The sequence below is a fragment of the Annulohypoxylon maeteangense genome, assembly GCF_022496945.1.
Source record: "Annulohypoxylon maeteangense strain CBS 123835 unplaced genomic scaffold GGS22scaffold_21, whole genome shotgun sequence".
NCBI classification, from domain to species: Eukaryota; Fungi; Ascomycota; class Sordariomycetes; order Xylariales; family Hypoxylaceae; genus Annulohypoxylon; species Annulohypoxylon maeteangense.
The window spans coordinates 13346-40066 of NW_025953268.1; the positions used below are offsets into that span (position 1 = coordinate 13346).

At 47.8% G+C, this 26721-nt stretch overlaps 10 protein-coding genes across 10 annotated transcripts; 5 read left to right on the forward strand and 5 right to left on the reverse strand.

Moving 5' to 3' along the window:
* Positions 1 to 536: 536 nt before the first annotated feature.
* On the reverse strand, positions 537 to 4279 carry GGS22DRAFT_74598 (N-terminal binuclear Zn cluster-containing protein). Its single transcript, XM_047967989.1, has 6 exons — positions 3422 to 4279; positions 3229 to 3356; positions 3104 to 3168; positions 2715 to 3035; positions 1425 to 2661; positions 537 to 1357 (listed from the first exon to the last, which is right to left on the reverse strand). The coding sequence occupies exons 1-6, from the start codon at positions 3629 to 3631 to the stop codon at positions 547 to 549; spliced, it is 2772 nt and encodes a 923-aa protein (XP_047814851.1). The 5' UTR covers positions 3632 to 4279; the 3' UTR covers positions 537 to 546.
* A 2130-nt stretch (positions 4280 to 6409) lies between these two features.
* On the reverse strand, positions 6410 to 6979 carry GGS22DRAFT_192500 (uncharacterized protein; the record flags this gene model as incomplete). Its single annotated transcript, XM_047965274.1, has 1 exon — positions 6410 to 6979. The coding sequence occupies one exon, from the start codon at positions 6977 to 6979 to the stop codon at positions 6410 to 6412; it is 570 nt and encodes a 189-aa protein (XP_047814852.1).
* Positions 6980 to 7037: 58 nt separating this feature from the next.
* On the forward strand, positions 7038 to 7625 carry GGS22DRAFT_192501 (uncharacterized protein; the record flags this gene model as incomplete). The annotated part of the gene is made up of 1 exon (XM_047965275.1): positions 7038 to 7625. One exon carries the CDS (start codon positions 7038 to 7040, stop codon positions 7623 to 7625), a length of 588 nt encoding a protein of 195 aa, XP_047814853.1.
* A 4272-nt stretch (positions 7626 to 11897) lies between these two features.
* On the reverse strand, positions 11898 to 12911 carry GGS22DRAFT_74628 (uncharacterized protein). The gene is made up of 2 exons (XM_047967990.1): positions 12576 to 12911; positions 11898 to 12500 (listed from the first exon to the last, which is right to left on the reverse strand). Exons 1-2 carry the CDS (start codon positions 12870 to 12872, stop codon positions 12204 to 12206), a joined length of 594 nt encoding a protein of 197 aa, XP_047814854.1. The 5' UTR covers positions 12873 to 12911; the 3' UTR covers positions 11898 to 12203.
* A 227-nt stretch (positions 12912 to 13138) lies between these two features.
* GGS22DRAFT_173141 (IGPD-domain-containing protein) lies at positions 13139 to 14073 on the forward strand. The gene is made up of 2 exons (XM_047962877.1): positions 13139 to 13515; positions 13602 to 14073. Exons 1-2 carry the CDS (start codon positions 13239 to 13241, stop codon positions 14012 to 14014), a joined length of 690 nt encoding a protein of 229 aa, XP_047814855.1. The 5' UTR covers positions 13139 to 13238; the 3' UTR covers positions 14015 to 14073.
* A 132-nt stretch (positions 14074 to 14205) lies between these two features.
* GGS22DRAFT_173142 (uncharacterized protein) lies at positions 14206 to 15992 on the reverse strand. The gene is made up of 3 exons (XM_047962878.1): positions 15653 to 15992; positions 14952 to 15428; positions 14206 to 14890 (listed from the first exon to the last, which is right to left on the reverse strand). Exons 2-3 carry the CDS (start codon positions 15398 to 15400, stop codon positions 14542 to 14544), a joined length of 798 nt encoding a protein of 265 aa, XP_047814856.1. The 5' UTR covers positions 15401 to 15428; positions 15653 to 15992; the 3' UTR covers positions 14206 to 14541.
* A 791-nt stretch (positions 15993 to 16783) lies between these two features.
* Positions 16784 to 18005, reverse strand: GGS22DRAFT_173145 (kinetochore component CENP-S-domain-containing protein). Its single transcript, XM_047962879.1, has 3 exons — positions 17804 to 18005; positions 17625 to 17748; positions 16784 to 17564 (listed from the first exon to the last, which is right to left on the reverse strand). The coding sequence occupies exons 1-3, from the start codon at positions 17834 to 17836 to the stop codon at positions 17395 to 17397; spliced, it is 327 nt and encodes a 108-aa protein (XP_047814857.1). The 5' UTR covers positions 17837 to 18005; the 3' UTR covers positions 16784 to 17394.
* Positions 18006 to 18061: 56 nt separating this feature from the next.
* GGS22DRAFT_74653 (DUF1531-domain-containing protein) lies at positions 18062 to 18778 on the forward strand. The gene has a single exon (XM_047967991.1). The coding sequence runs from the start codon at positions 18270 to 18272 to the stop codon at positions 18735 to 18737; it is 468 nt and encodes a 155-aa protein (XP_047814858.1). The 5' UTR covers positions 18062 to 18269; the 3' UTR covers positions 18738 to 18778.
* Positions 18779 to 20696: 1918 nt separating this feature from the next.
* On the forward strand, positions 20697 to 22982 carry GGS22DRAFT_173154 (uncharacterized protein). Its single transcript, XM_047962880.1, has 7 exons — positions 20697 to 21391; positions 21443 to 21499; positions 21570 to 21640; positions 21695 to 21956; positions 22067 to 22178; positions 22248 to 22333; positions 22441 to 22982. The coding sequence occupies exons 1-7, from the start codon at positions 21202 to 21204 to the stop codon at positions 22791 to 22793; spliced, it is 1131 nt and encodes a 376-aa protein (XP_047814859.1). The 5' UTR covers positions 20697 to 21201; the 3' UTR covers positions 22794 to 22982.
* Positions 22983 to 23162: 180 nt separating this feature from the next.
* On the forward strand, positions 23163 to 26399 carry GGS22DRAFT_74693 (ATP-dependent metallopeptidase Hfl). The gene is made up of 2 exons (XM_047967992.1): positions 23163 to 25421; positions 25477 to 26399. The coding sequence occupies exons 1-2, from the start codon at positions 23456 to 23458 to the stop codon at positions 26268 to 26270; spliced, it is 2760 nt and encodes a 919-aa protein (XP_047814860.1). The 5' UTR covers positions 23163 to 23455; the 3' UTR covers positions 26271 to 26399.
* Positions 26400 to 26721: the final 322 nt, after the last annotated feature.

Here is a 26721-nt window from a genome sequence, read left to right on the forward strand (position 1 = left end):
GGCATAGTAGGTAGTTATCAAGTAAATTCTATACACAGGTCTTAGCTATCTACTAGCTACCTCCGAGGTAGATGGGTGAGTTACCAATTGAACATCGTATCCCAACTCATTATACAATACCAACCTATATGTACGTAGAGCAAGACAATAAACCAAAAACCAAAAAATCAAGAATGAAACTCCTCATGAGCTAAATAGGTAGATGTCGGCCGTCACAGTAACATATCGCGTTCGCGTTCAGAACCAGACCAAACCAAACGTAAAAAAACAAAGAAGACACCCCTGAATTTTGACAGTCAAACTCAAGAACCATCTCCCACGCCAACATCTTCATTACCATTAAAATGCTCATCACGCCCAAACCCATGCCCCAACCTCTCCGCCCCCAAAACCAAAAACATCCTTTCTTTTCCCGCATATCCGTCGAAACCCGCGAACAGAATAAATCGCCTGCGCTATATCGAGGCCCCGCCGCGCACAGAGATCTATACAGCACACATACTACCTACCTACTAGGTAGGTACTAGGCAGGTAGATAGGATCCAATCACGCCATCCCATCCCTCCTCCCCCCCTCCATCGTCTTCCCATTCTCAAAGCTCGGGTACGCGCCGCCCGTGAACTCCGCCCAATCCCAGTCCAAGCCCCCGGACATCTGCCACAGCTCCTGCGGCAGCAGCGGCTGGTACCCGTTTTGCCCCGGCAACGGCGGCGACGCGATGGGCTGCCCGAACCCGGTGAACTCCGAGAAGTTGCCGAAGTCCATCGCGTTGGGGTTCCATTCCTGCTGCTGCTGCTGCTGCTGTTGAGATTGGGAGTGTGACTGGGAGTGGGTGTGCGATGGCCCAGGACTAGGCCAGCCGCCGGGACCATCCCGCGGCGCGGCGCCGGTAGTCGAGGACGCGGTGTTCATGGGGCTGTACCCGCCATTACTGCTATTATTCGCGCGATTCTGCTCCCCGTTGAATTTCGGCGACAGCTGCGTGGTGTAGCTCGGTGTCGGGGTCGCGGCCGACGACGACGGGCGCGGGGTATGGTGTGTCGTCTGCGACATTGCCGACGGCGAGTTGACGGTCGCGAGGGAGGGCCGGTGCGCGGGCTCGTGGCTCTTGCGCTTCCGCTTCGAGGTGTCCCGCTCGGCTTTGTCGATTACGATTTTGGCGATCCGCTCGAATTCGGAACATACGCCGAGCATCCGGTGGACGCCTCCTGTTTCGGCTTCTTGGCCGAGGGTTGAGAGGAAGGTTACCACGAGGTTCATGAGCTTGGTGTCGGATTTTGCGCGCGGGTCGAGGGGGTTCTGCAGGATGTTGCCGAAGAGCGTTACTAGTGCTGATACGGGGAAGTAGAGGATGAGCCTAGATTGGGAATGGTTAGTTTAGGAAACGGTGGGTGCTGGGAGGGGGAAGAGGGAGTGTTGCTTACCACACGCAGGAGAAATCGCCTTGTGGGATGTACTTTAGTAGTTGGATGCTCGCTCGGGCGGCGGAGGCGCATAGAGCTGCGGATGCGAACACGCGCGGGTTTAATGGTCTGGCGTTTAGACCTTGGATCGCGTAGTTGGATAATCGGCTTGTCCAATAGCCGTGATGTACAGACATGCGGTGGATGGTGGTAAGGGCGTTGTAATATGAGAAATGTAACATGACGACGTGTAGTATGAGAGGGGTGTGAGATGCCTTTATTTCGTGCTCTGGGCGGAAGTCGATTGGGATGTTGTCCTTCCATGTCTCTAGTTGCTTGTCGAGTTCACCAATAGTTTGTAACAGCTCGCCCTCTGACAGCTTAGTGGCTTTGGTAGAGTAGAGCTTCTTGTAAACTTGGCTTTCGATCACCGTTAATTCGCACATTGCTCGGAACAAATTCATTTTTCCCTTCCCATCGGCGAGAGGGATGTTGCCGATATTGTCCATAGGATCCGCATCTGGAAGTTCGACGTTCATATCGTCGTCGTCCTGTGCCGGGGGACGTCCGGATCGAAGACATAAATCCTTGTCCAGCATATACGCTATCCAGAACACACGTTTTCTTTGCTCTATCTCAACTGGGTTGAGATTAAACCCACTTCCACGCTTATGCAGCCCGATGCTGTGTGACAACCGAATGGCTGCTGCGACGAGTAAGAATGAGGGTTGTGGGTTGGGGGTACCTTGCATAAAGGAGGCCATTCCAAGTAAAGCCTGTACGCTTAGTAGATCGGTATTGCGCATCGTTAATTCAGAGAAGACGCCCATGGCATTCTTCATGTACGCCCACGACTTATCATCATCTTCCTGCGGCACAAGGTTACTCATAACTCGAAGACGATGCGCAATAGCCAAAGCGACGTTCAAACTCGCCCACCACCCGGAACCTTGGTAGGGGTCATTGGAGTACTGCCTCTCGACGAGATGCATGAAAGTTGGTTGGTGGAATAACGGGAACATGCAGTTGAAGTTGTCGAAGTAGTCCTTAAGCAGGGATAGCGCTTCAGGCTTAGGTGGTAATGGCCGGTAGACGGGACGATGAAAAAGATCGCTGAAGATCTCGGGTTTCCAGTGATTCCATTTATGATCATCAATGGAGACTTCGGAGATCATCTGTTGAAATGATGTGTCCCCTGTCTTTTCGTTCACCCACTGTATGCCCTTTGGTGAGAATATCGAAAATCCGGAGGAGGATCCTGGCGCCATGTTAGCGGATATGCATGCAGCCGACTAGCTTGCGGGCACCTACCTATATATCTCGTTTCCCCTGATTGGTTCGTAACCAACGAGCACATCATTTCTGATAGTGCTTCTACTTCTTCCTCGTCTCTTGGTTTTTCTGGTTGAGGAGAATGGTCTTTCCTGAAGTCTCTTTCTCTACTCGGTTCTGGTGACGTTATTGAACTCCGCGGGGTTGACACCGTGCCATCGTGACCGGAAGTTGCTTGTGAAGGTGATGTGGGATTCGAGGTTAGTGCTTGTGAAGCTTGTCTAGATTGTTGGTGTTTCTCTGAGAGGCGCTTTTCTAACGTAGCAAGGTCGGTCGATTCATCGTCATCTCCAAGTAGGCCTTGGGTCGCATTAGTTAGAATGGTCGGTGTGTGGGTTTATGGCACAAGGCGACGACTTAGGACTTACCTGATAACCTTAACAAGCTTTCCATCCGTCCCAAACGGTTTTCTAAACCCTCGATATACTTTGCACTAGAGATTCAAATCAGCCTTATACGAAGCTTGTCGGTGGTACTTAGTCTGTGCTCATACCCTTTCGGGGGATTTCTCTTCTTCTCAACTTGTGTAAAGACACAATCTGTCTTGTAATTGATACAATGCGTGCAAGCCGGGAGCTTCCCGTCGCACTTTATTTTCTTCTTCCGGCACATGTCGCAAGCCTTCAACGGTTATGTCAGTCTATGCACGCGAGTATAGACACTACCTAAAGTGTATAAGAGCTCACCCTTGCGATTCTCCTCCTCTTTGCCTCGTTCGCATCGTCAAGAAGCGCTGATGGGTCGAAGGCCATCTGGGCCGCGAGCTCCGGTGGTAACACGGACAAACCCTCATGGCCGTAAGCTCCGAAGATCTGTGGCGGTTGGTTCATGAGTTGTGGACGGGGCATTCCTGGTATCTGGAAGCCCCCAGGATCAACTCTCATATGATCCATCATCTAGCTTTCGTCGTGTTGGTCTATCGTCTGTGGTCTGTGGTCGTTCACTTTAGGGTTATTAAAAAGGGATCGTAGGTGCGGCTATGGAGGTGCCACAAGGATAGTCTCGTAGGGCTCGTAGGGGATTGATTAGGTTAATTAAGGTAAATGTAGGTTGACGTTTTTCTTGTAGAAACAATTCGATCTAGGTAACTTTTGGGTAGGTACTTTAGTCTAGTACCAGGAATCCGCGGATTTAAAAGTCTCCACGAGCAAGCCCGAGTTCCTGGTGGCTGTACCGTGTGAACGATCGATGCCCTTGTCTCTCTCTCTTTATGAGCTAAGGCGAGATGACCAATCGACTTGTACCAGCTAAGACCTGAAGCGAGCTTGTAATTCGCCCGGTAAGTTATCTAAGGGGGCCGGGGCGGATTTAAACGCCGAGCATCAGATTCGCGGATTCGTACTCGTTTTCTTCTAAACTTGGTAGAATGGCCTGGGCACGGCCTACTTTGATAGGTAAGAGATCAGAGATATTTTAGGAGTTTCGATATGCAAGTTGGGTTACCGTCCCGCGTGGCTTGAAGAAAAAAATAAATAGATATTAAGGCGCTATCATCTATCAGAAAATCAAATTCTAAGATAAATCTAGATCACCTTCTTTCTTTTTTCTTTCGATAGAAGAGGAAGGAAATAAAAAAAAATCAAGAATTGCAAGGTTTGAGACATTGGAAGGAAATCTTCGTCTGAGACTATTTGACGTATGAATGGATGTATGGATGTATCCGTTGATCCAACAGCCCAGCCAACTAGTAGGCAAGGTACGGACGCTCGGGGATGTGCAATGACTTTCTTCACTCCTAGTCCTGACAACGATTCAGTGGTTCTTGAAGATATCTACGAATCAGAGGACACCCTACCACCACCTGAAGGTCTGTGATACTAGGTAAATACTACCTTGTTTATAAGGGATTCCCTGGTATTAATAGGTGCATCAAGTAGCGTTGCATTTTGAGGGGATCTTTTTGCCTGAGTGCCGGCAGGGTCCTGCCACACATACACATTAGAGTATTTCAGATACGCAATCCCTCTAAATAATCATCTCAAGTTTCTTATCAAGCAATTGCCACGCCGCCACTGTATGTACCGTATGTACCTGTTCAACCCAAGTCAACCCAAGTCGACTCGAGACGTAATATTGCGCCAAGGAGGTGCAAAATTTGCTGCGGTGTTTCTACCAACGCCTGTTCCTTTAAGACTTAGAAACTCAAGCACCTAACGCTAAGTGCTAGATACTAATACGTAACCCCTCCTACTCTTTTTGGTAATTTCATCCCCACGCATAGCACGCATTGGTTAGTTCGTCTGGTTAGTCTACCTAGTAGTTAGTTCAAGTTAGTTAAGTTAGTCTCGAATCCCCTGGCTATAGAGAATCGGAGTCGGAATTCGGGTTCAACTACGATTACGAACATTCGATTTCGGAGGACTAATAAGAACCTAAAGTTTATCCCCGTATTTAGATCTCATGAATTGTTCAGATGGCATATGATTGAAAATATGTTATCAGCATACCTCGACCGACGATCCCTTCAAGTTAGTCTTGGTCCAATAAGCTGACGTATTCTCATAAAGTTGTAACATAAAGCGAACAACATCATATCATGATAATCAACCAACTGGCCAAGCCTCAAACAGTTGATTACATGTTGTGGGAGGCCGCCGACCGTAGACACATGGGTAGTTAATAAGCTTGAATCCTTCAATGGTTCCCCCATGGCGCCAGGTTACGTGCGTCCCAGTTGTCTGGTGTGATCACCCTAGAAAGAATAGGCTTTCGTTTCATCCGCCCCGCATGGGGGTGGAAAGCCCACTCCACACAGTCAAGGCTCAACACCTACGCGGGAGGCGGAAGCCTATCTTGACATATGAACGTTAGCTTCGTCCGGGGCAAAGGCATATGGGGAAAAAAAACCAAGATGCTAGGCTTTTTCTATTCTCTTTTCACCGACTAAACGTGCTATGTCACTATGAAATATCGGCGCAATAATTTGTCATAATGGGCCAAAGCGTCTGTGGGTAGGTAGGAGGATGCCAGATCCGGTCCTGTTTCATATACGTCTCAACCCTCCCATCTCAACCGGGAATTTTCTCTAGGTTGTAGATCACACAACGAACTAGCGGTGCGCAGAGATAATGCCCACTGAGAACCTTTATACACAAGTTATACTGTATGGACCTGTCGCCTGAACTCTTCGGCTCCGTCCGTTAATCGGGGCTAAAATAACTTGATACCAATGCCTTGGGTATGCTTAACATATCTTCCCACGGCATTATAATACAGCTCGTTAGTCCCTGGTCCTTAAAACAGACCTTAGACAGGTCCCGAGATGAGCATAGGTGAGAAAGAGTTTGATGATAATTATGCTTGATTAGGAGCAGACCCGGAGGAGACAAGCAGCTGCTGCGATCTCGACTCCGTGAACGGCCATGCCCATCGTCGTCCCTGCCAACCCCGAAGGGGGCTCGGATGACATCTGGCTATTTACAAGAAATGGTTTTTTGGCATCTAACATAGGTGCGAAAAAAAAGTGTGTTGTTGGCTGAAAGCTAGCCTTCCTTTATTCCCTTTCCTTTCCCCCCTATGAGACCCCTTTCGAGATATTTTTATTTCAAATGTCAACGCCAACCCGATGCTGCGACGAAGCATATATTGGCGCCGACACATAGATAACAAACAGGTATCATCAAGAAAACGAAATGTATACAAGCACAAAGGTAGGGGGTATATCAATCCAAGGGTCATAACACCTCGGTGAACCGGGAAACCGAAGCGTGGGACCGACTTGAACCGTCCTGCGAAGGTCGAGATGGTCCAAGTGGATCTCTAGGGGGAGGCTCGAGGGGCGACGTGTCCGGGGTAAAGGGAGCTTGCTCCGTAACTGGCGTCCGGGCCGGCCCCGGGTTGTAAACAGGGATACCGCTCTCCGGCCGCATCGGAGTACCAACGGCTAGCCTGGTCGGTCCCGCGTTAGTCAATCCGGGGAAAGCCTGGGAATCCCGGTAGTCTATCGACTGCTCGCTCAGCATGGTATCTCGAGGGTCCGAGTAACCGTCGCCTCCAAATTGTATCACCGGAGGCAACTTCCTCCCGGACACCTTGGAAAACCCCCTTTCGCCACCGTCCGACGAGGCACCGCTACGTCCAGAGTTTCGCTTGTGGCCGGTCAAGCTGGCGAGCGCCGCGGGGATCGCGAAGGGGACCGAACGTCGTGTTTCCGTCATGCTGCCAGCATTGCCTCCTCCGCCGACGGGGCCGGAATTTCCAACCAACGCGCCGCCGGGACCTCGTTCGCTGCCGGAGCCTCGCATGAGCTGCTGGGTGTTCTGGCGCTTTTTCCACCGGAGAAGGAACAGCGCTAGGATCAATATGGCTGCTAGCGCAGCCACACCTCCTAGCACGCTACCCGCGACCGTGGCGGCACCAGGCCCGCTAGAGGACGAGCTATCAGCGCCATCGGCCGTCGAGGTGCTCGAAGAGGATGGTTGCACATTGCCGCCTAGGCCAACGTCGCCGCCACCCGATCCGGTGGAGGATGCGAAGGCGGAGGACGAATTGGAGGATATCGACGCGGAGCTGGAACCGGAGCTCGTGGTACTCGTTGCCGAGGCGGACGAGGAAGAATTAGAAGAAAGTGAACTACTACTAGACAATACTGATGATGCTGTGGCAGAGCCGATGATGCTTTCTGCGGAAAAGGGAAAAACGGAAGAAGTGGAAGTAGAAGAAGTACTGTTGTTGGAAAGGATCGAGGTCGATGACGATGCTTTAGATGAGTTAGATATTGAAAGCGACGTAGTGGGGACTGCAAAAAACGAAGATGAAGACGAGGACGAGGATGAAGATGAAGATGATAAAGTTAAAGATGAAGACGGACCTTGGGTCGAATTAGTCACGCCGGTCAAGGAAGGAAAAACGGGAGAGCCTGATAAAGGAGTGGACGTCAAAGGCGAATAAGATAATGTGGGAAACGAAGTAGGCATCGAAGACTCCGACGGTGCTACGGTCGGGTCTATCGTCGGAGTGGAAGTTGTCGTTGATGAATCGGCGCCTGCATCGTCGCTGGTTGCTGTCGAAGTTGAAGAGAAACCTTGGGCAGATACAGATTCAGTGGCCGGGTCGACGGTGCTAGTATCGGATCCAGGATTAATTGTAGTCGCAGGTGTCTGTCCTCCTGAGGGCGTAAGGGTTTGAAGAGTAACGGTCGCACCAGACGAATCGATTATCTGAAGAACGGAAACTGTCTCAACGATAATTGTGGGTTCATCGGAATCAGTACGTTTGTGGCCCCTTTTACTGGAGTTATCGTTGTCGTTGGCATTGGCGTTGGAGTTGGAGTTGGCGTTACTATTACTATAGCTATTTTGAGAACGAGCGTGGTGGTTATGGTGGGTGTGTTGATAATGACGGCTGTGGCTGTCTCTGGAGTTGTGAAAATGATTGTGTTGATGTACGTCTCGGGCCTGAGGGAGTGAAGACCCCGAGACTGGGGTTGTCATCGCGCGTGGCGGTGAAAATGGAGAAATACGAGCTTTCCAAGTTGCGTGCGTGTAAGCGTGTACTAGAATACTAGTTTTTTTTTTAGGTCGAATAAGTCGAGTCGGATTCGCTGACGGGATCGAGCGGCGGCGCGCGGTGCGTTTCTTGACTCGTTCGGCTTCTAGCTTAGAGACTGGCTTGACTGCTGACTGGCAGGTCGAAATGGATAATGAATGAATGTATACGTTAAGTTTGGTTGAAGATCGTCCAGTGTAGTATCAGTATCCCATCATTATCGTATTATTATCGTCCCCTTGTTTTTTTTAAAACTCTCTTCCTCTTTTTTTTAATGAATCCTTCTTCTACTACTTCTGCGGCTTCTTCGTCTTCTTCGATCTCTTCTGTAAACCCTTCGGATCGTTACCGGGTCCTCATCGTTGGCGTGATAGGCTGGAACCGAATCATCGACACCAGAGCGACGAACGGTCAACTCGACGGTTAGGGAGGAAGTAGGAGGATGAGGTAAAGGAGAAAGAGAGAAAAAAAGAAATTAATTGAAACCTGGAGGAGGATGCGTTTCGATAATATGTTTGCCGACCAAAAATTAAAATGAGATACTTCTTAACAGTGGACACACCCCCAAGCATCGTTAGCTTCACCGGACGCTCGAATATGGCGTATGGTCCTAAACTTGGGGTGCTTAGGGGGGGCTTTGTCTCGCTGTAAATGGACGATAGCTTGCTAGATGGGTGTTGCTGCTCATTTCGCTTCCGTCGAGCGTTGTCCCTCTGACAAGGGGGCCATAAACATACGAGCCAATCACACGAAACAACTACGGCCAGGGACATGACAGGACCATCTATTATTGGCCAGGGACACGGGCATTTTCTTTACAAACATTCGGCCATCTCTTGTTATCCTCGTTATCCTCATCATTATCATCTTGATGTTGCACCACTCCTGATATTTCCTTCTCCTTTCTCTCTCAAATGTAGCCAAGCTTTATGAAACCCCTATTCTTTTTGACGAGTAATAATTCTCTTTTGCATTCCCATTTTTATGTCTGTGCTGTACATGTATGTCTTGTAGGTATTATTATTATTATTTACATAATTTTAATAAGAGATAGTTGTCAACCTTGGAGAGCTGTTGATAATATGAGTAAAATCTAAGACATATTGCCCAAAAAAAACATCCTCCAAAAACCAAAATGTACCTATCCTCTAACCGACGTATGCAGGAACACGGAACACGAAGTCGGGACTGCAACAAGTTATCAACTTCATCCCACACAAGGTTAGGCACGGGTAGCTAAGGCAGGTAAGATATCTCTTGCATATCACTTGTCCCCGTTGTGTCTAGGATAGCCTATGGGCGGCTGTAGAACAGCTCGTATTCCCTCGGTGCATGTACCTATTGCAGGAATTGCAGATCTAATGGAGAGCCACGCGATTCAGATTGATTGATTTCTTTTGGTGGGCAGATAATCTGGATTGGGTTTATCACACACCAGTTGGATCAAGTTTCCGGTTGCAACAGAAATTTCTACGCTGTAATCATCCTCGAAGCCTCGCCAGCTATGGTCGAGATTCAAGCTCGTTCATCTCCACTGCCCGGTTCTGTTTGTTGTTTAAAGATCAAGGCTTGATCTCCTATGACTAGCTAGATCGGTCTAGCCTCCCGGCCTAATAATAATTAGAATCAAGTCCCCGGGACGATGGGTGGGCCATCCCGGTCGCCTCATTTACATTGCGGATGCTTACGCGCAGTCCCTGGTACTGAACCATCTGAACCAATTCTAAAATCACCCATCCTCCACAACAAATTGCGTCATAATCAGTAAGAAATTATTCTCAGTAGCGAAGGAAATTAATCATATTTTAACTTTTAAAGATCCGAATTCGATGAACTAGGAAATATATTCACACATTATATCCAACGCATAAACTTGATTTGATCTGTAAGAATTTGGAGTCGAAGCCGTCAATATCTAATACACCATGTAGGTAACTCTTCAGAGCTCAAGCCAAGATTTTACTAGTGGTTAGCTTCGGCCTACATCCTAGTTTTACATCAAGCCGCGTGCGATACACCGTACCATCGTAGTCTCTTGAGTCTAGACTAGCTTCATAGCAACGCGTGAGCCTCTTCGCTGAAAAAAAGCCTTACCCATGTATCCTGGCCAAGGAAACATAATCCACATTAGAGACAAACAAGCTCATTGCCTTGGTCAACTACATTGGGTGGTATTCGAGACAACAAACATGGCTAGAGAATAGTAAGGCAAAGGATTGATGATGGTTGCGAGATTAAAGAAGGATCGCTAGTATCGTTCATAAATATGTCAGCAATGAATCTTATGATTTTGTCATACCAATGCATACATCCTTACTTGATTTCTCGTAACTTACTTACTTGACCTATGAGTGGCTGAGATTTGAGTAGTATCTCATCATGAAATAGAAATGAACATAAAAAGACGGTTGCTTCAGCTTGGTGAGCTAAGATTTTCGCTTAGACGAAACGATCATAGAAGCCGACGTCGGCTTCGCAAAATTGCTCCTCAATTGCTCCTCAATCTCCACCAAGTCTTGGAAAGACATCTATTTAGTTGACAACTGCAGAACATGAAATTTATACTCTCAATAAGTCATATAATTCATCCACGGACTTAATATAGCGTCGTCGGTTTATTTGCTGGGTCCCCAGGTTTGAATTCAACCTTCAATAGGTAGGTATGATGTTTGATAGGGCCCTACCGACCTTTAACCCATTACTATACTACTAAGTAACTACGTTGATATATATGATAAAGTGAAAAGTATTCCAATCAGCCTCACTGCCAATGCCACCACCCCGTTCTTCCCCATGCCCAGGTGACCTTCCCTTAGAGCCTCCGGTTCAATCTCAGAGCCAACAGTTCCTCGAAAGACAGTACCTGTGTTGCTATAAGGCTTAGATTGCAGCCATGATACAGATTTAGTGAGGGTTAACTTCCGAATTTCCTTAGGTACCTATCTAGTAGGGTTACGTCTGAAAGGAACTAGATACCTTAAGATGAGTATCCATATAGATATGAAAGTTGAAGAAGGTAATTTTGTAATCATACCCAACTTAACGTAATGTCAGGGCCTGATCTAAAGATAGGATGAAGGTTTTCCGAACTTCGTATCCCAATACGTGCTAGCAGTTCGTCGACCTTTCATCCGTAAGCGATACTCGATACCGCCACCGCTTAGCACTAAGCGTTAGTAAGAACATATTGAAGATATCATAAGAGCATGACCAAGAAGATGGATATAATCAGTAAGATAGGTATACAGGCAATTCATAGCCGATGTGTTCTAGGCTTATCAGGGTATGTGTCTGGGTGGGTATATCAATTTACACACGAGAACGTTCCCGAGAGACAGTAATTTAGGATGCTAGATGTTAACATCAACTCGCTTCTTGCTCCAGCCTTTGCTGATTATGTTCGACGTCGTGTAGAGGTGGACGAGTCAAAGGAAAACTCAATAGTTAAATAGACAGAAAATAATTTGTATCCGAAATAACTGGTAAGCGTGTTTACAGCGGAAATGGGGATAACCAGAGTGAAGAAAACCAACAATTTTCATGAAAAAGGGATGTTTAAGGAGACATCTTCTATTTGCTTTCTCTGATCAAATAATCAATCAACTGTGTAGCCGAACTTAAGAGTGGTGATTAAAAGTAACTGACCAGTCATGAAAAACTTGTACGTACGGATATGTTCGACACAGCAACCCCTTTTCAAATGGGAGAACCATCAACTTCCAAACACGAAAGGCCCATATGGTCGTGAAGCATAGCATATCATCGCGCCCAGCAATATCTGGGCATGACCGCAAGTGAAAAGCACATAAATCCATTGCAAATCGTCTCGTACACAGACACCAAGATTCGGTCAACTTCGTTTTCAGGGTATCATGAAAATGCCTTGATGCTAATCTCATATATGAAAGCTCTCAGGAATAGCCCGAATCAACGCCCAAACGCCGCCTAGAAATATAGAAACTCATCTGACTCTCTTAGGCCCTAGGCGAACGACACTCTCTTCTTTTTCGGTTTCGCAGCCCTCGTTCCAGAGGTGGTGGCCTCTTTGATTACAGCATCATCGGCGTCGTCTTCATTAGGTTTATTTGTCCTCTTTCTCTTTCTCCTCAATGATTCCTTGGTCTGATCGAGCTTCGCCTTCTTCTCTTCTTCCTTCTTTTCCGCCTCCACTCTTCGCGCCTCGCGAATCTCCTCCATCTGTCGAGCCTTGATCATTTTAGATTCGATCTCGCCATCCTTGTCCGCTTGCACCATGGCAAGTATTGTGTTCATGCTCTCCTATTATCGCAGCGACATACGTTAGCACTCTTCATTGCGCAAGATGCTTATCTTGTTCTAGATTGGTAGACATACCTTATCGTCCACAAAGACCTTGCCTTTCTTCTTCCCTTTGGGTTTCGTAACTCCGACGGGTGTCACCATATTCAATTCCGGAATTCCTAGTTCCTTCTCGGTGTAGACCTTCTTCTTCTTTTTCTTGAGCAGGTCGGCGAGACCTTTACCCTTCACCTGCTTCGAAAGAACCGGACCCTTCCGTTTTGATTTGCTGACGCCATCTGGCGGGCCTCCTTTCGACAATTTGCTAGAGCTGATGCCGGACTTATTCGCCGCATGTTTGTTCTTGACTGTTTTCGTTCGCGATGGTCCCATCTTGAGTCGTGTGGAGTTGCGACGAGAGGCAACTTGAAGAATTCGGTGCTACTTGAAGTTCGCGGATGTACAAAGTAGAGCAGAAATAATTTTGGGAACTTTTCTCTTATCGATAGAGGGGGCTGGTCTGCAGGTGGGGCAGCGTGAGCCTGTGAAACCAAATTCAGTAATTCGCTTTGTCCTGGTTGGCCAATTGCCCGCAGTAGCTTTTTTCTCTGCAGCTAAGCCGATGCTCGGCCTATTAAAAATTGTAGATTAAAGTTCAAGTCATACATCTGTTCCCGTTCAGCTTAACGATCTTACCCGAGTAACTTGCAAAAATTATTTCGATAGAAGTCAATTCGGTTACTCCACAACCCAACCACAATGGGCTCCGAAAAACCTAGCCAGCGGTGGGCGGCGCTCGCCCGCGACACAAACGAAACCAAGATCCAACTGGCCTTAAACCTCGACGGCGGGGACTTCCCCCCGGACATCGACTCCCGCCTACTAGCCTCCGTCACCAACGGCCACGCCAGCCAGTCCAGCAAATCCCAAACCATCAGCGTGAACACAGGCATCGGCTTCCTCGACCACATGCTGCACGCCCTAGCTAAGCACGCCGGCTGGAGTCTGGCTCTAGCCTGCAAGGGCGACCTACACAGTAACGACCCCCACCACCCCTCCACACAACACCCATAACTTAAGAACAACGAACAAACCCCGCTGACGCAACACCCCAACCCATAGTCGACGACCACCACACCGCCGAAGACTGCTGCATAGCGCTCGGGTACACCTTCGCCAGCGCACTCGGCAGCGCAACCGGGCTAGCGCGCTTCGGATACGCCTACGCGCCTCTCGACGAAGCGCTATCGCGGGCCGTCGTCGACCTCTCGAACCGGCCGTACAGCGTCATCGAACTAGGCCTGCGACGCGAGAAGATCGGCGATTTGTCGTGCGAGATGATCCCGCACTGTCTGCAGAGCTTTGCGCAGGCGGCGCGCGTGACGCTGCACGTGGATTGTCTGCGGGGAGAAAACGACCACCATCGCGCCGAGAGCGCGTTCAAGGCGCTGGCGGTCGCGGTGAGACAGGCGACGAGTAGGATACCGGGGAGAGAGGGGGAGGTTCCTAGTACGAAGGGGACTTTGAGTGTGTAGGGTTGGGTGGAGTGAAAATAAAAAGGAAATAAAAAGAAAATGATAATAATTGTGGTTAATGAGTGCTAATGTCCTCATGTGAAGTCGTAAAGCCAGGAGAATCCGATGTCCTCTTCGATATACGCCTATTTCTCCAAAACCTACGGATTCGCATAGTGATACACACTGAAGGCGAACACGGACGATAGATATCACGAATACAAATATCGTGTTGATTCATCTGACATAACTACAGCATCCCCGGTCATGACCCCGAAATCCAGGGGTTCGACTATGGCCATCCACATTATGATACACAGTCCCAACTTTGCGACAGAATTATCATCATTAAGCAACCACATACCCCTCAGCTGTATCCAGCAATCTCATTCTGATTCCCGTAAAGCAGCGCGTGACAACCGTCCCATATGTCAACCCCTGCAGGGTATCACTTCCAGTTCATATCTGCTTCGTACAAGGCACTATTTGTCCTCATCATGTTCATATTCATCAACAGTCTCATGCATCCGTCGCAGGTCCGAGCCCGCTTAGTAGCGATAGCCGGCCGGCGTGGTGTGCGTCGTGGCGGTACCGGTCTCGGGGTACGCCACTTGTCCGTCGTACTGGTACTTGTTATTGTAGGTTCCGGTCTCAGGACCAACCGCCGTAGCCTCCGTGTTGTAACTCTGGCGCATCTGGTCCGGTTGGGTGTGCGCGGGTAGAACGTTGGGGTCCTCCGCATCGGCAGTTCGCTTTTTGCGGAAGAGACCGAGTAGGCCGCGACGCTTGGCGTAGCCCGAAGTGTAGTTGTTAGCTGGACTTGGGCCGAATCGCTGTTCCTTGCGTCGGTGGCGGACGAGAACGACCTCGAGAGCTGCAGAGAAGACGAAGAAGAGGCTGGTTGGTTAGTTAGCAAACTGTGTTAATGGAATTATGGGATTGAACGAGGGCGTCTTACATCGCAACTATCGAAACCGCTAGACATGCAGTCTCCATCTGACAAGCTTCTCGGTAGGTCGGGTGTTTGTCGTTGATCAGACTCTCGGCTTGGCCACTTCCAAAGACGGTGTCCACCGTGCCGGTGCAGCTGCTGGCGCCTGCTCTAGTGGAACTAGCTACGTAGATGTATGCGCCGATGAAGCAGATATCCAGGACGATGGCGATGAAGGATGTAAACGGATGTCCGGCTAGGCAGCACAGAAGCAATAGACCGACGATGGTGTATAGTACACCAATACCCGAGATTCCTTCAACGGCACGGGTCCATGTTGGTATCGTTAAGCCGCGATTGCTCAGGGTCGCGAGGAAATATGAGAAGATGGCGAGAATAAGAGCGCTGCAGCAGAACTGGATGCCTCGGAAGAACCACTGCACCAGCTTCAGCGCGAAACCCGCTTTTGCGCCCATGATGGCGATTTTTGGTAATTGTTTGCAGCTGTTTGCACGATTAAATTTTTAGCTGTACGATTGAATATGTTGTATGATGCCGAATGAATGTTGGCAAATTGAGTTCGACAAAATTCCAAAGATTCCGAAATGGATTGGAATAGATCTAGACGCGGAAGGTGTATGAAGTGACAATATACAAAGGGCGGGAGTAGGAATGGAATTAATAGGTTGGTTGGTTGGAAACTGGAGTAGAATGGAGATTGAACAAACCGACAGGATTAAGAGGGTCGTCGATCGGTGAAAGAGATTTGACGTCGATTGGGAACATCAAACGGTATTTCGGTCTTAAAAGAAGGTCGGATGATGCCCGCAGTTCTTCTACTGAATCCGATCAATTTAATTAACCGTCAGTCCGTGACGATGACGAATATGGGTCTTTTCTGGTCCCAGTTGCCCCTCCACAGCTTCTTATTCGACACAAGCTTGTTGCGCTATTGCCGATCTACCGATGTGACGTTGGATATCGACAGGGATTAAAAACCAGTAAATTCTCTGATTTGTTACAAAGCTAGCAGAGCCACGTTAAATCGTCATAGTCTGTGGCGGAAACTGTGGCAGCTCTAGCACTCTAGTCTTCAGCCACACTCAACAATTGATGACGATCGTCATCCATCCGCCTCATCCGTCGCAGGAAGCAACCTTTATTAAAGAGAAGCGGTGCAAACAGATTAAAAAAGGGGATTCACACGTGAATATCTCGGTTCTTCCTTTATGAAAATTTTGCATTATTCCCACAATTGACTGAACTGTCTTGTTTATCAACAATGAACCATCACGTGCCACCCCATGATGGTTCAAGATTAAGTTTCGGGATGACGTCGTGCCACTTTACTCCATGAATGTTGTATACGAAGTACCTTGGTACCCCTTTGTCCTTCAACTCATACATGTATCACTAGCTTGAAACCATTCGCATTCAGGCCAAGATGATTAAGTTTAGTATTGTAGTATTGATTATTTTATTATTTCCCCCCTTATTCAGCTCTTTAGCTAAGAAGCCAACTTATATTAATAGCCGCAGCTATAATCGTATGGCTAGGTACCTGCTAGCCCTGCATCACTATTCGAATCTTCTTTCTTTTAAAGCTGATATAAACTAATGACAGCTTTCTTAAATAGATTTTAGCTCTTTACGATCCAGAACATTGAGATCAGGATTGTGGCGGTTGACACCGGGATTGCCTTGCTTCCGCGTCTTTCAGCTTGACTGTCTTTTAAGACATTACGAATAGACTAAGTTGCGAGGAAATGACGCTCATAAACATAGGTGCCTTAGGTACCTAGTAGGTATTCTTGCTTACTATGAATTGAATCCAAATATCAAAAAGTATTTGAGTTTAGCGGTATTCTTTAGTATTCTACCCCGGCTTTTATAGTATTGACTGATGCGCCTTATAGCTGCAACCGCATAATAAGGGGTTCGAAGTTGATACTAGAGAACACTCAAAGCATAGTTCAGGACCATAAGAATATCCATGCTGCCCAGGCCGTTAATCATCACCTCTATTGGCCGCTTTGCTGTTGATGGCCTATCGAGTTGCTGACTTTTGTTATATTAACACGCTCTCCCTATTTCACGGAATTCAGAAGCAAGGACAACTGCTCTATTATAAATCTTTTATCGGTATGTGTTGTATTCATGTGATCGAGTAATGGAATTTGGTGTACTATGATGATAGTACATTCTTCATGGGCCGAACACGGGGATTTGTCCCATTCGCCTTAGCAGCCGTTTTCGCGAGATATTTCCCGAAATACTCTTCTCGATATCGAAGCCCCCGCAAGTTATGACTATCATGAACACGGAGTCTCTCCCATACCGAGTTTTGTCCCGTGGAATAGACCATGGAACTGGTCTGATAGCGGAGATTTATGATCTAAACATGTTTACATGTATGAGACCTCAAAAGTCGGGAGCAGATGTGAAATAAGCTGGTGCTCATCACCCTGGTTCATCTCTTCGACTTGCCCTTCGCCTTTGTCGCTTTCTGTTTATCCACGAAATCCTTGATAATTGCATGCAGATCTTGATTCCGCCTGGCCAGGAGTAAGACGTCTTCGGTGTTGATAGTAGTTCGTCCTGCATGACGACTGAAGCTCTCCAAATCCAATGCGACGTTTTCTAGAATCAATCAGCTTCTACTGTAAAGTATATCTAGAGTTTGTATATCCGAAGCGATACCTATTTGGGCCCAGACCATCTCAGTTAAAGCTCCGATGAATTGAGGAGTCACGTTTCTGTTCCTCCGTAAGGTCTCTTCATCAACCATCTTCCCTACTGCGAACCATAATGCAGCTTTTAGTTGCTGTTTCAATGTTAGCTAACTTTCCTTTACAAGTGATGATCATTAATATTCTTACCTCTCGTACCTCATCTTCAGACTCACCCGCCATGATGAATGGATAGGCTTGTCTAAAATCCCAGGAGGTGTTTCGATTTGGGTTAGGGGTGATGATAAGGACTGATGGTTGAACGCGTCTAAATTACGTCAGGCGCGTCTAGACATTTAAGGTTAAAGAGTGAGCCACTCTAAAAACAGGTCCGTGCGCGCTAATACCGAGAGGCTTTTTTCTCCCCCAAAGATCTTTTGTTTGATTTTACCTCAAGTTTATGGATCCATACGTTTTGAGTAATTGTTTATTATTATTGACTCACGATACCGAAGCTTCCGACGAGTATATATACTTGCCGTGAGCATTATAATATACTTACTCGTCGTTCCTAACTTTCTTCTACCCTTCTACCACTGCAGATTCGCATCTTCAATCGTTCTGCATATCATCCATCAGCTGCGACAAGAACGAAAACGAGAACCATTAGTCCAACATGTCGGAACTCGTAGACCTTGTCGCCCATTTATTCGACTCGGTAAACCAACTATTCAATCTAGTCAGAGAGCGATTCTCCCACAATGTCTCCGAGTCCTTCACGTCCATGACACCGAAACAATGGATTCGGCTAGTCATCATTGTTGGCGCATACGCGCTGCTGCGACCTTACATCATCAAAATGGGTGCCAAATTTCAAGAAAAGCAAATGGAGAAGCAGTTCAAGGAAGAGGAGGAACGGCAAGCGGAAATATCTCCTAATCAACTGCGCGGCGAAATCGGTTTACCCGAGGATAGTGATGACGAGGACGAACAGGCGGAAACTACGGCTTCGGATTGGGGAAAGAAGGCTCGGAAACGGCAGAGAAACATGATCAAGAAGCTGTTGGATGCCGAAGAGAAGAGACTTCAGGAGCTGCAGGAAGATGAGGAGGATAAGGATATCGAGCAGTACCTCGTCGGATGAAATCAATGCATCGTGCCGACACGCAGGAGGGCTGTCGGCTTGTCTCGTTATCGCAGCTTACAAATTTCAAAATGCCAGTCGATTAAATCGCCCGTTTTACCGCCTGTCGGATTAACTGTCGTCTGCGTCTTACAGTTTTGCAAACCTTGAATGGAAAACTTGGAACTTGACTTGTGCCGGCGACAGGGTAACGTGCATGGTCTGACGAATATCCAGTCCATCGTGAGAGCCTAATCGAGAGTTCCCCCCCAGAAGTTATGGTTAACCTGTCGTGCGTTGTGTTTGCATATGATCGGAACATTCTCCATGTTGTGCGATCTACCTCAACTCACTACGCAAAAGAGCTGCATGTCGTCGGACTCTAATATTCTAATTGAAAGGTACCATACGTGCGATCTGAATCAAATACGAATGCAGGCAGATCCGTTATCGAGTCTCATCATACTTCCTTGAAGGCCGTCGGTTGCATTGCCCACTATAGTTAGGTGTCACAACCAGGTGATTGGAAACTCGAATATTGACGGTAGTTTGTGATTGGAAGAAATATAGTAGGAGACATGGGCTCGGCAAGGCCAGCGCAGGGAACATCGTATCATTTAAGCCGCCATGAATCACGTTCAAATATCATTTTCTGGCTTATATTGGTGTTCCGGTTGTCACACCGCTGTGTCATCCCTTGATTGACCGATTGTCTGGTTTATTGCCCAAGCAGATCCTGATTGCTATTCGCTCCGCCGCTAGAACGAGGACAACGGGAATCTCGGACGAGGTCAGACAAGACACCATGTTAAAAGACAATGTATACATGTCGTTTCATATCCACAGCAAGTCCACCTATGGGAGCCATACCATTGACGTCGTGAAAGTCAATCCAAGAGGACCCATGTGAGGATATTCTATGGGAGATCAAAGCAGCGCCGACGAGGATGCCCACTCAAATATGGCGTGGCATTCAAGATTATATATAATGAGCGTATCAGGTAAGTCCTTTGAAGCTAGACTTACCTTAGCTGCAGAATAAGCTTCGTCTGGAGTCAAACAGCTGCTCATTGGTAGCTTCACTGTTGCTACTGTGTAAGCTAACAAGCAAGCATCTTACGTGCATTCAAGGTTAGCTTAGCCATGACCATGATCTTGTATTACCCCGATCCGTCTTGTCGGGACACTAAATGCTTATTTTCCTTGAGGTTCTCGGTGCCATGGAAAGATGTGGGCTCGTGACAGTATATACCTAGTATATTGACATCAATTCATCCCAATACGATAATTGAAACTACCCTACAGGGAACCAATGATAATGGAAAATCGTAGGAATCAGTTAGTACAACATTGGAGCTGGAATAGGTCGAGTACATATTCTTTGGGTGTCTGTAGATGTTCAATATATTTATATATTTATGATATCTGATTCCAATAACAGGATGGTGGGTATCTTCCTGGCCATAAGCCTCACTCGATAATACCCGGCATCACCAACTCTCACCGGCACTGATCTTATCTCGAACAGAAACCTTTCCGCATTACCTTGAGGGGTTTAAGGCAATGAACAGTGAAAGAGGCCTAAAAGCACACCTACCCCATGCAAGCTAGGTAGCTGTACCAATCCATTAGCTGATAGACTGCCAAGGCGATCTAAGTATGCTTGGCGGTGAGGTGAAGAGAGAGAAACGGGAAAGAGTCAACATCTGCCGCGCGTAACGATAACCCTCCCTAAGCTAACATTGGTCTTGGCAAGCCACAAATGTATCGCTCCGTGTTGGAGAAAACGCCTTGTCAGCTTGTGCCTTCCTGTGCCTCCTTATCCGATTCTAGAGAGGGGAAGTGCGATGTCAATATCGTGGTGTACCGAGATCTGTGGTCTGTGCCCGGTGGCTTTTGTCCGATGCGATGACCAAATGGACTTGGGCTAATTTTATCCACCGGAAAAGCCTACCTAACATGTCATAAAATTTGGCTGATCAATGACAGTGCAGCGGTGGTCAACTTAAGCCCCGGGACTTGCCAACGGACTAGGAAAGGACTGGTGGGTTTTTTTCTCTTCTCACATGGGTTGCTTTAGCCACTCAATAGTTATTCGTGAATGTGCATGCATAAGAGTAATACCTAGTAGCAATCGCAACACTCTTTTACCTAGGTATTGACGAAAAAAAATAATCTCATCCCGCCTCCTTCGCGCAGCCCTAAGAGCAAGCGGCAGGCTGGCTGGGCTGACTGGTTTGCTGCATGCCCAACGAATCACACAAATCACGCGAATCACATCCATATAGCCAAGGCGACGGATTCCCTTGAGACATGACTTAATATTCCTGTGCCGACCCGCCGGTTCATCCCTAGCCTAGACCGCTGCCGGTATTTTGAGCTCGACATCGGCACTCCAGCTTGAAAAAACAGGCTGTCATACATACTGGTCTAACTTCTTCAACTCGCAAGTGGTTCCTGCTTGGCAGCGGCGAAGGTTCTCACGATGAGCGATGGTAAGCTCTACTACGCCGAGCCTCCACCAGGCCAGGTGCGCACTCCGGTCAATCCACCGACGCGCCGCGGTGATCTTATGGCCGCCGGTATCTCGACAACTATTATCGCCGGCATTGCCCTCGCTCTTCGTCTTTACACGAGGGTTTACATGCTCAAGAAGAAACTCGAAGCCGATGACTGTGAGTAAGAGACTTGGCGCTTTTTAGGCTGTTAACTAATATGAGCTGAAGGGCTTGTCATCGCTGCTTATATGATCTCGGTTGCGATGCTGGTATTTGTGAAGAAAGGTACCGTATTCCCGCTTTCTCTGGGAGAGGGTTAGCTGCTGGCTTTTTTCTAACTCGATATTCTGAATAGACATCGACCATGGCCTCACATATCACGTCTGGGATATTCTGCAGGATACTTACCATATCGGCGAACGCCTGGTAATAACGACAAAGTTCTCTCGATATATCTGCTATAGCTAATGTCTATCTTAGTATGGCCTTCTAGCTTACCTCAGCTTCATCTTAAGCGTCAGCTTCGCCAAGATGTCCATGCTTGTCCTGTATCTGAGGCTCGCGCCGCATATGTGGTTTCGTTGGACTTGCTATATATGCATCGCTATCATCGCCTCCTATTCGGTGACGGCGGCGTTAGTCGAATCACTAGCCTGCAGGCCGCTTCAAGGTATCGTCGACGAGAGCTTAGACGCCGTGTGCTATGACTCGTATCCTGCCTACATAAGTCTGAGCAGCTTAAGGTATGAAATAAAATCACCCTGCTTCGCGACTCTTGATAAAGACTGACATATATACAGTATGTCATACATGATGCTCTATATTCGTAGTGAGATTGCTCACACGTAGTAGATATCGGAATCGATATTATCATCTTGTTATTGCCAATACCGTTGGTGATTCGAATGCAGCTCCCCAGAAGGCAAAAAATATCGGTAATATTACTTTTTGCGACGGGAATCGTGTATGTGCATCATCTTTATCTTCCTCTCTTTCGGGCGTACGAAGTTTAGAATTACTAATCGGTCGTTAGTGTATGCTGTGTCGCTCTCAAGCGTGTTACCTACATACCCGTGCTGGAAGCGAGTGAAGATTATGACTGGGATGCGGTACCTGATAGTGAGTATACGTGATAAACATCATATCTTATACCTTTCAAGGGCACCAAACCCTCCCGTGGAAGCTGGATTCTCATATAGGAGTGGTTACTAATCTTGAATATACAGTGATACTTTGTTTCATCGAGGTGAACCTGGGTATAGTCTGTGCCTCGGTTCCAGTAGTTCGCCCCTTTTTCAGCCGACTCCTCCCAGCGCTCCTGGCATATGGACGCAAGAGTTCCGGGGTATCATCGTCGTCCGGACCGGAAAGCGGCCGAGTGATTGACACGGTAGAACAGAAGAATATAGAGAGGCAGAATCTCAAACGGCGAAATATAGGGCACGACGAGTCTTACGACATGTCCACGCTGAGTGAGGCTAGTAGATGCCTGGATAGTCAAGACGAAGAGTCTAGGTTATGGCCTCCGCCCGAAACGATCAAGGGCCGCGGCTTTGGTAAAGTTTCCACGGAGGTTTAAAAATTGAGAGTTGGAGGAGTTTGCGCTGCCGTTGTATTTTTATTATACCCACTATACCCTTGGCTCAATGTCTTTTAGAAGAGAACGGACTACTATGATGTAGTTGCTATAAATTCCGACTAAATGTGGAAATGTGATTTATGATTTTGTGCTATAGAAGTCAATACTAGTCTCAGTTATGTATGCGAATATAATATGCGAATATATGTGCATAAAGTACATAAAATGCATAAAGAGGGACATATATATGTAAAGTCCGATATCTCCACATGATCACGTGTGCATGGGTACGTAACTGGAGAGATACCTGCCCGCTAAAGTCGATTGGGGTTTAGTGGAGAAGCTTCTTTCGAATGATCACCATCCACTGGATCTAATTCAAATCAGTCAGCGCAAAGCCGAATTCAATTTCTAACCTCATACTACGGCATCGTCATTGTACCAGAAATTCCCGACGCAGCCTGCTGTCGGGTTTCAGCCAACGCTCTCTCAGCCCGCTATACTAGCGGTTGCCGTCTTATATCGTCGTAAGATATAAGATAGCACGGCATCTGGGCTCTTAGCATTTTCCTAATCTTCCGCACTCGATAATTATCTCGCCTTCTTTCCGATCCTTACGCCTACGGTTGGTAACAAGCCTCCACGGTTTCCTACCGCCCACCATGTCAACCATATTACGACGGTCGGCTGGCCTCGCGCGGATCACTAGCATTTCATTTAGTGCTTCTGCCCGCGCGAGTGTACGCACAACCCGTCTTTTACGCACATCGCAGTCTGCTTGGCTACCCCAACAACCTCGTTACTATGCCGACAAGAAGTCCGAAGATTCCGATGGCAAGAAAAATGCTAGTCAGAATGGAGCGTCATCATCGAAGAACCATTCATCAAAGCCTGGAATGAAAACTACGGGCTCGCCGGGTCCAACGGAGGGCGAGGCACCAGCAAAATCCGGCGCAGGAAAGGGAGATAGGTTACCACTACCTGAGGGCTGGGTGCATCTCACTGATGAGGAAATCAACACCCTTACTGAAACCTTTATAAAATTTCCCGGGCCATTTAACATGGACAAGCCCGTTTTGAAGACTATAAGAATAACGGGGGTACCAATCCAGCTGCAAGAATTGATCCAGAAGTATAGGAACAAAACCATTACGATTGTAGACTTTGGCAAGGCAATGAAGAGTATAAATACTTTGGCTTCGCGAATTAGGGAATTGCATTTAGACGATATACATGAGCAACTAAGCGCGAAGGAGCCAAGAGAGGAAAAGACATCGCAAGGGACGAAACGGTCACAGCAACAGCAACAGCAACAGCAACAGAAACAAGGAGACAAGCAAGGCTCTGAAAAGGGCGAAGGCAAATTTGGTGGGTTCAAATCAAATAACCCGAACCAGAACAAACCACCTCCGCCTCAACCCGACAACAATAATGCTTGGAAAAACGACTGGCTTACAACAATTATGGGTTCGGCTGTCGCTTATTGGCTCTACAATTCCTTATTCGACGGTGATGGCCGAGAAATGTCATGGCAGGAGATCAGGAAGAACTTCATAGAGAAGGGTCTCGTTGAAAAACTGGTCATTCAGGGTCACAGAGTCCGCGTCGAGCTTAATCGAGATGCGGCTCGATCTATGTATCCTGAATCGGCTGCGACTCGCCCTGGCTTCCATTACTACTTCACGATTGCCTCCGCCGACGCTTTCGAAAAGCGTCTAGAAGACGTTCAGAATGAACTTGGAATCCCCACAAGCGAGAGAATACCCGTGAGCTACGCTGGCGAGAACCCGCTCTTCAACATTGTACTAGCGTTCGGTCCCACTCTAGCGCTTGTCGGCCTGCTCATCTGGGCTTCACGACGCGGTACAGGTGGTGCTGGCGGATCGGGCGGTGTTTTTGGGTTTGGCAAGAGCAAAGCAAAGCGCTTTAGTCACGAGACAGCGATTAAAGTCAAGTTCTCAGATGTCGCCGGTATGGACGAGGCTAAGCAAGAGATTATGGAATTCGTCAGCTTCCTTAAAAGGCCAGAAAGGTTCGAGAAGCTTGGCGCAAAGATCCCGCGCGGCGCAATTCTTGCCGGACCCCCTGGAACAGGTAAGACGTTACTTGCGAAAGCCACTGCCGGCGAATCAGGTGTGCCGTTCTATACCGTGAGCGGTTCGGAGTTTGTCGAGATGTTTGTTGGTGTCGGTGCGTCTAGGGTCAGGGATCTTTTCGCCACGGCGCGCAAGAATGCCCCATGCATCGTTTTCATCGATGAGATTGATGCCATCGGTAGATCTCGTGCTGAGGGCCAACGGTTCGGAGGTAACGATGAACGAGAAGCCACGCTCAACCAAATTCTTACGGAGATGGATGGTTTCAATACTACCGATCAGGTTGTCGTTCTCGCTGGTACTAACCGAGTAGATGTCCTGGACAAGGCCCTGATGCGACCCGGTCGTTTTGATCGACACATCAACATCGACGCCCCAACGATGAAAGGACGACAGGATATATTTAAAGTTTACCTTAAGAAGATCGTGACTAATGAGGACATCGAATATCTGAGTGGCCGGCTCGCATCTCTAACACCAGGTTTCGCTGGTGCGAATATAGCGAACGTTGTAAATGAGGCTGCCCTCATCGGTATGTTTATCCACCTCTATTTTGATTTGGTGTAATTTACTCACAAGACAAATAGCCGCAAGGGGTAATGCTACGTCGATCACATTGTTGCACTTTGAACAAGCTATTGAGCGTGTCATCGGCGGTCTTGAGCGCAAGTCGCTTGTTTTACATCCGAAAGAGAAGAGGACTGTAGCCTACCACGAGGCGGGGCATGCTATCTGTGGTTGGTTTTTCAGATATGCCGATCCTCTATTGAAGGTTTCGATCATACCTAGAGGTAAAGGTCTAGGATATGCGCAGTACCTACCGGGAGACGCTTATCTAATGACCTACGAGCAATTGATGGACCGAATGGCCATGACGTTAGGCGGTCGTATCTCAGAAGAAATTCACTTCCCCACGGTGACTACGGGGGGTAGTGACGATTTTGACAAGGTGACTCAAATGGCTACGGCCATGGTAACGAAATGGGGCATGTCAGAAAAGGTTGGGCCACTACATTTCCGGAACGACGAGAGTAGGGTGTATAAACCTTTCTCGGAGGAAACGGGTCGAATGATCGACGCGGAGGTGAGACGGATTGTTGAGCAGGCGTACAAGAAGTGCAAAGATCTCCTGCTAGAGAAGAAGAAGGAAGTAGGAATAATCGCAGAGGAGCTGTTGAGGAAGGAGGTATTGGTTCGAGACGATATGGTTCGGTTATTAGGGCGTCGACCATTCGATGATAGAGATGACTTTTCTAAGTATTTCGGTGCCGATGCCAAGCCACCACCGGCACCAACCCCACCGCCAGAGCTCCCCGGCACGCCAGAGCCTCCTTCTAGTCCTGCGTTATTCAAGGAAGATAACGGCGAGATAAGGAGGTAACAATCTTTTGTATATACGACCTCATATCACGCACGGACGGGGAGTTGTCGAGGGTTAAGGGCTGCTGTCATGATTTATGATGACTCGAAGCTCTCAACTCATTCTATGTATGTTCTATTACTAACGAGAAAGGGGAAAAACATACCATCTTGCCGCGACCTGCACATACTGTACAATACTACATAAGAGTCTCATAATCGCAAGGCACCGGCGTTTGGAAGTTAAAAAAGAAAAAAAGAGTTTTGAGTTTCAACGAACATGCCGATGACGCACCTTCGTTCCCTCCATCCTTCGTCTCCCCACAATTACCTAGAAGTCGTTGCCCCCCGGTTACGGGTTTCCTGGTCGCTGTGGGGAAAGGACTCGGCAAGGGTTGAACTAACCCAAGTAGAGAATGAACCAGGAATAGCCCTGGAACCCTGAAAAAGGTTATCTACATCTTCGATTAGCT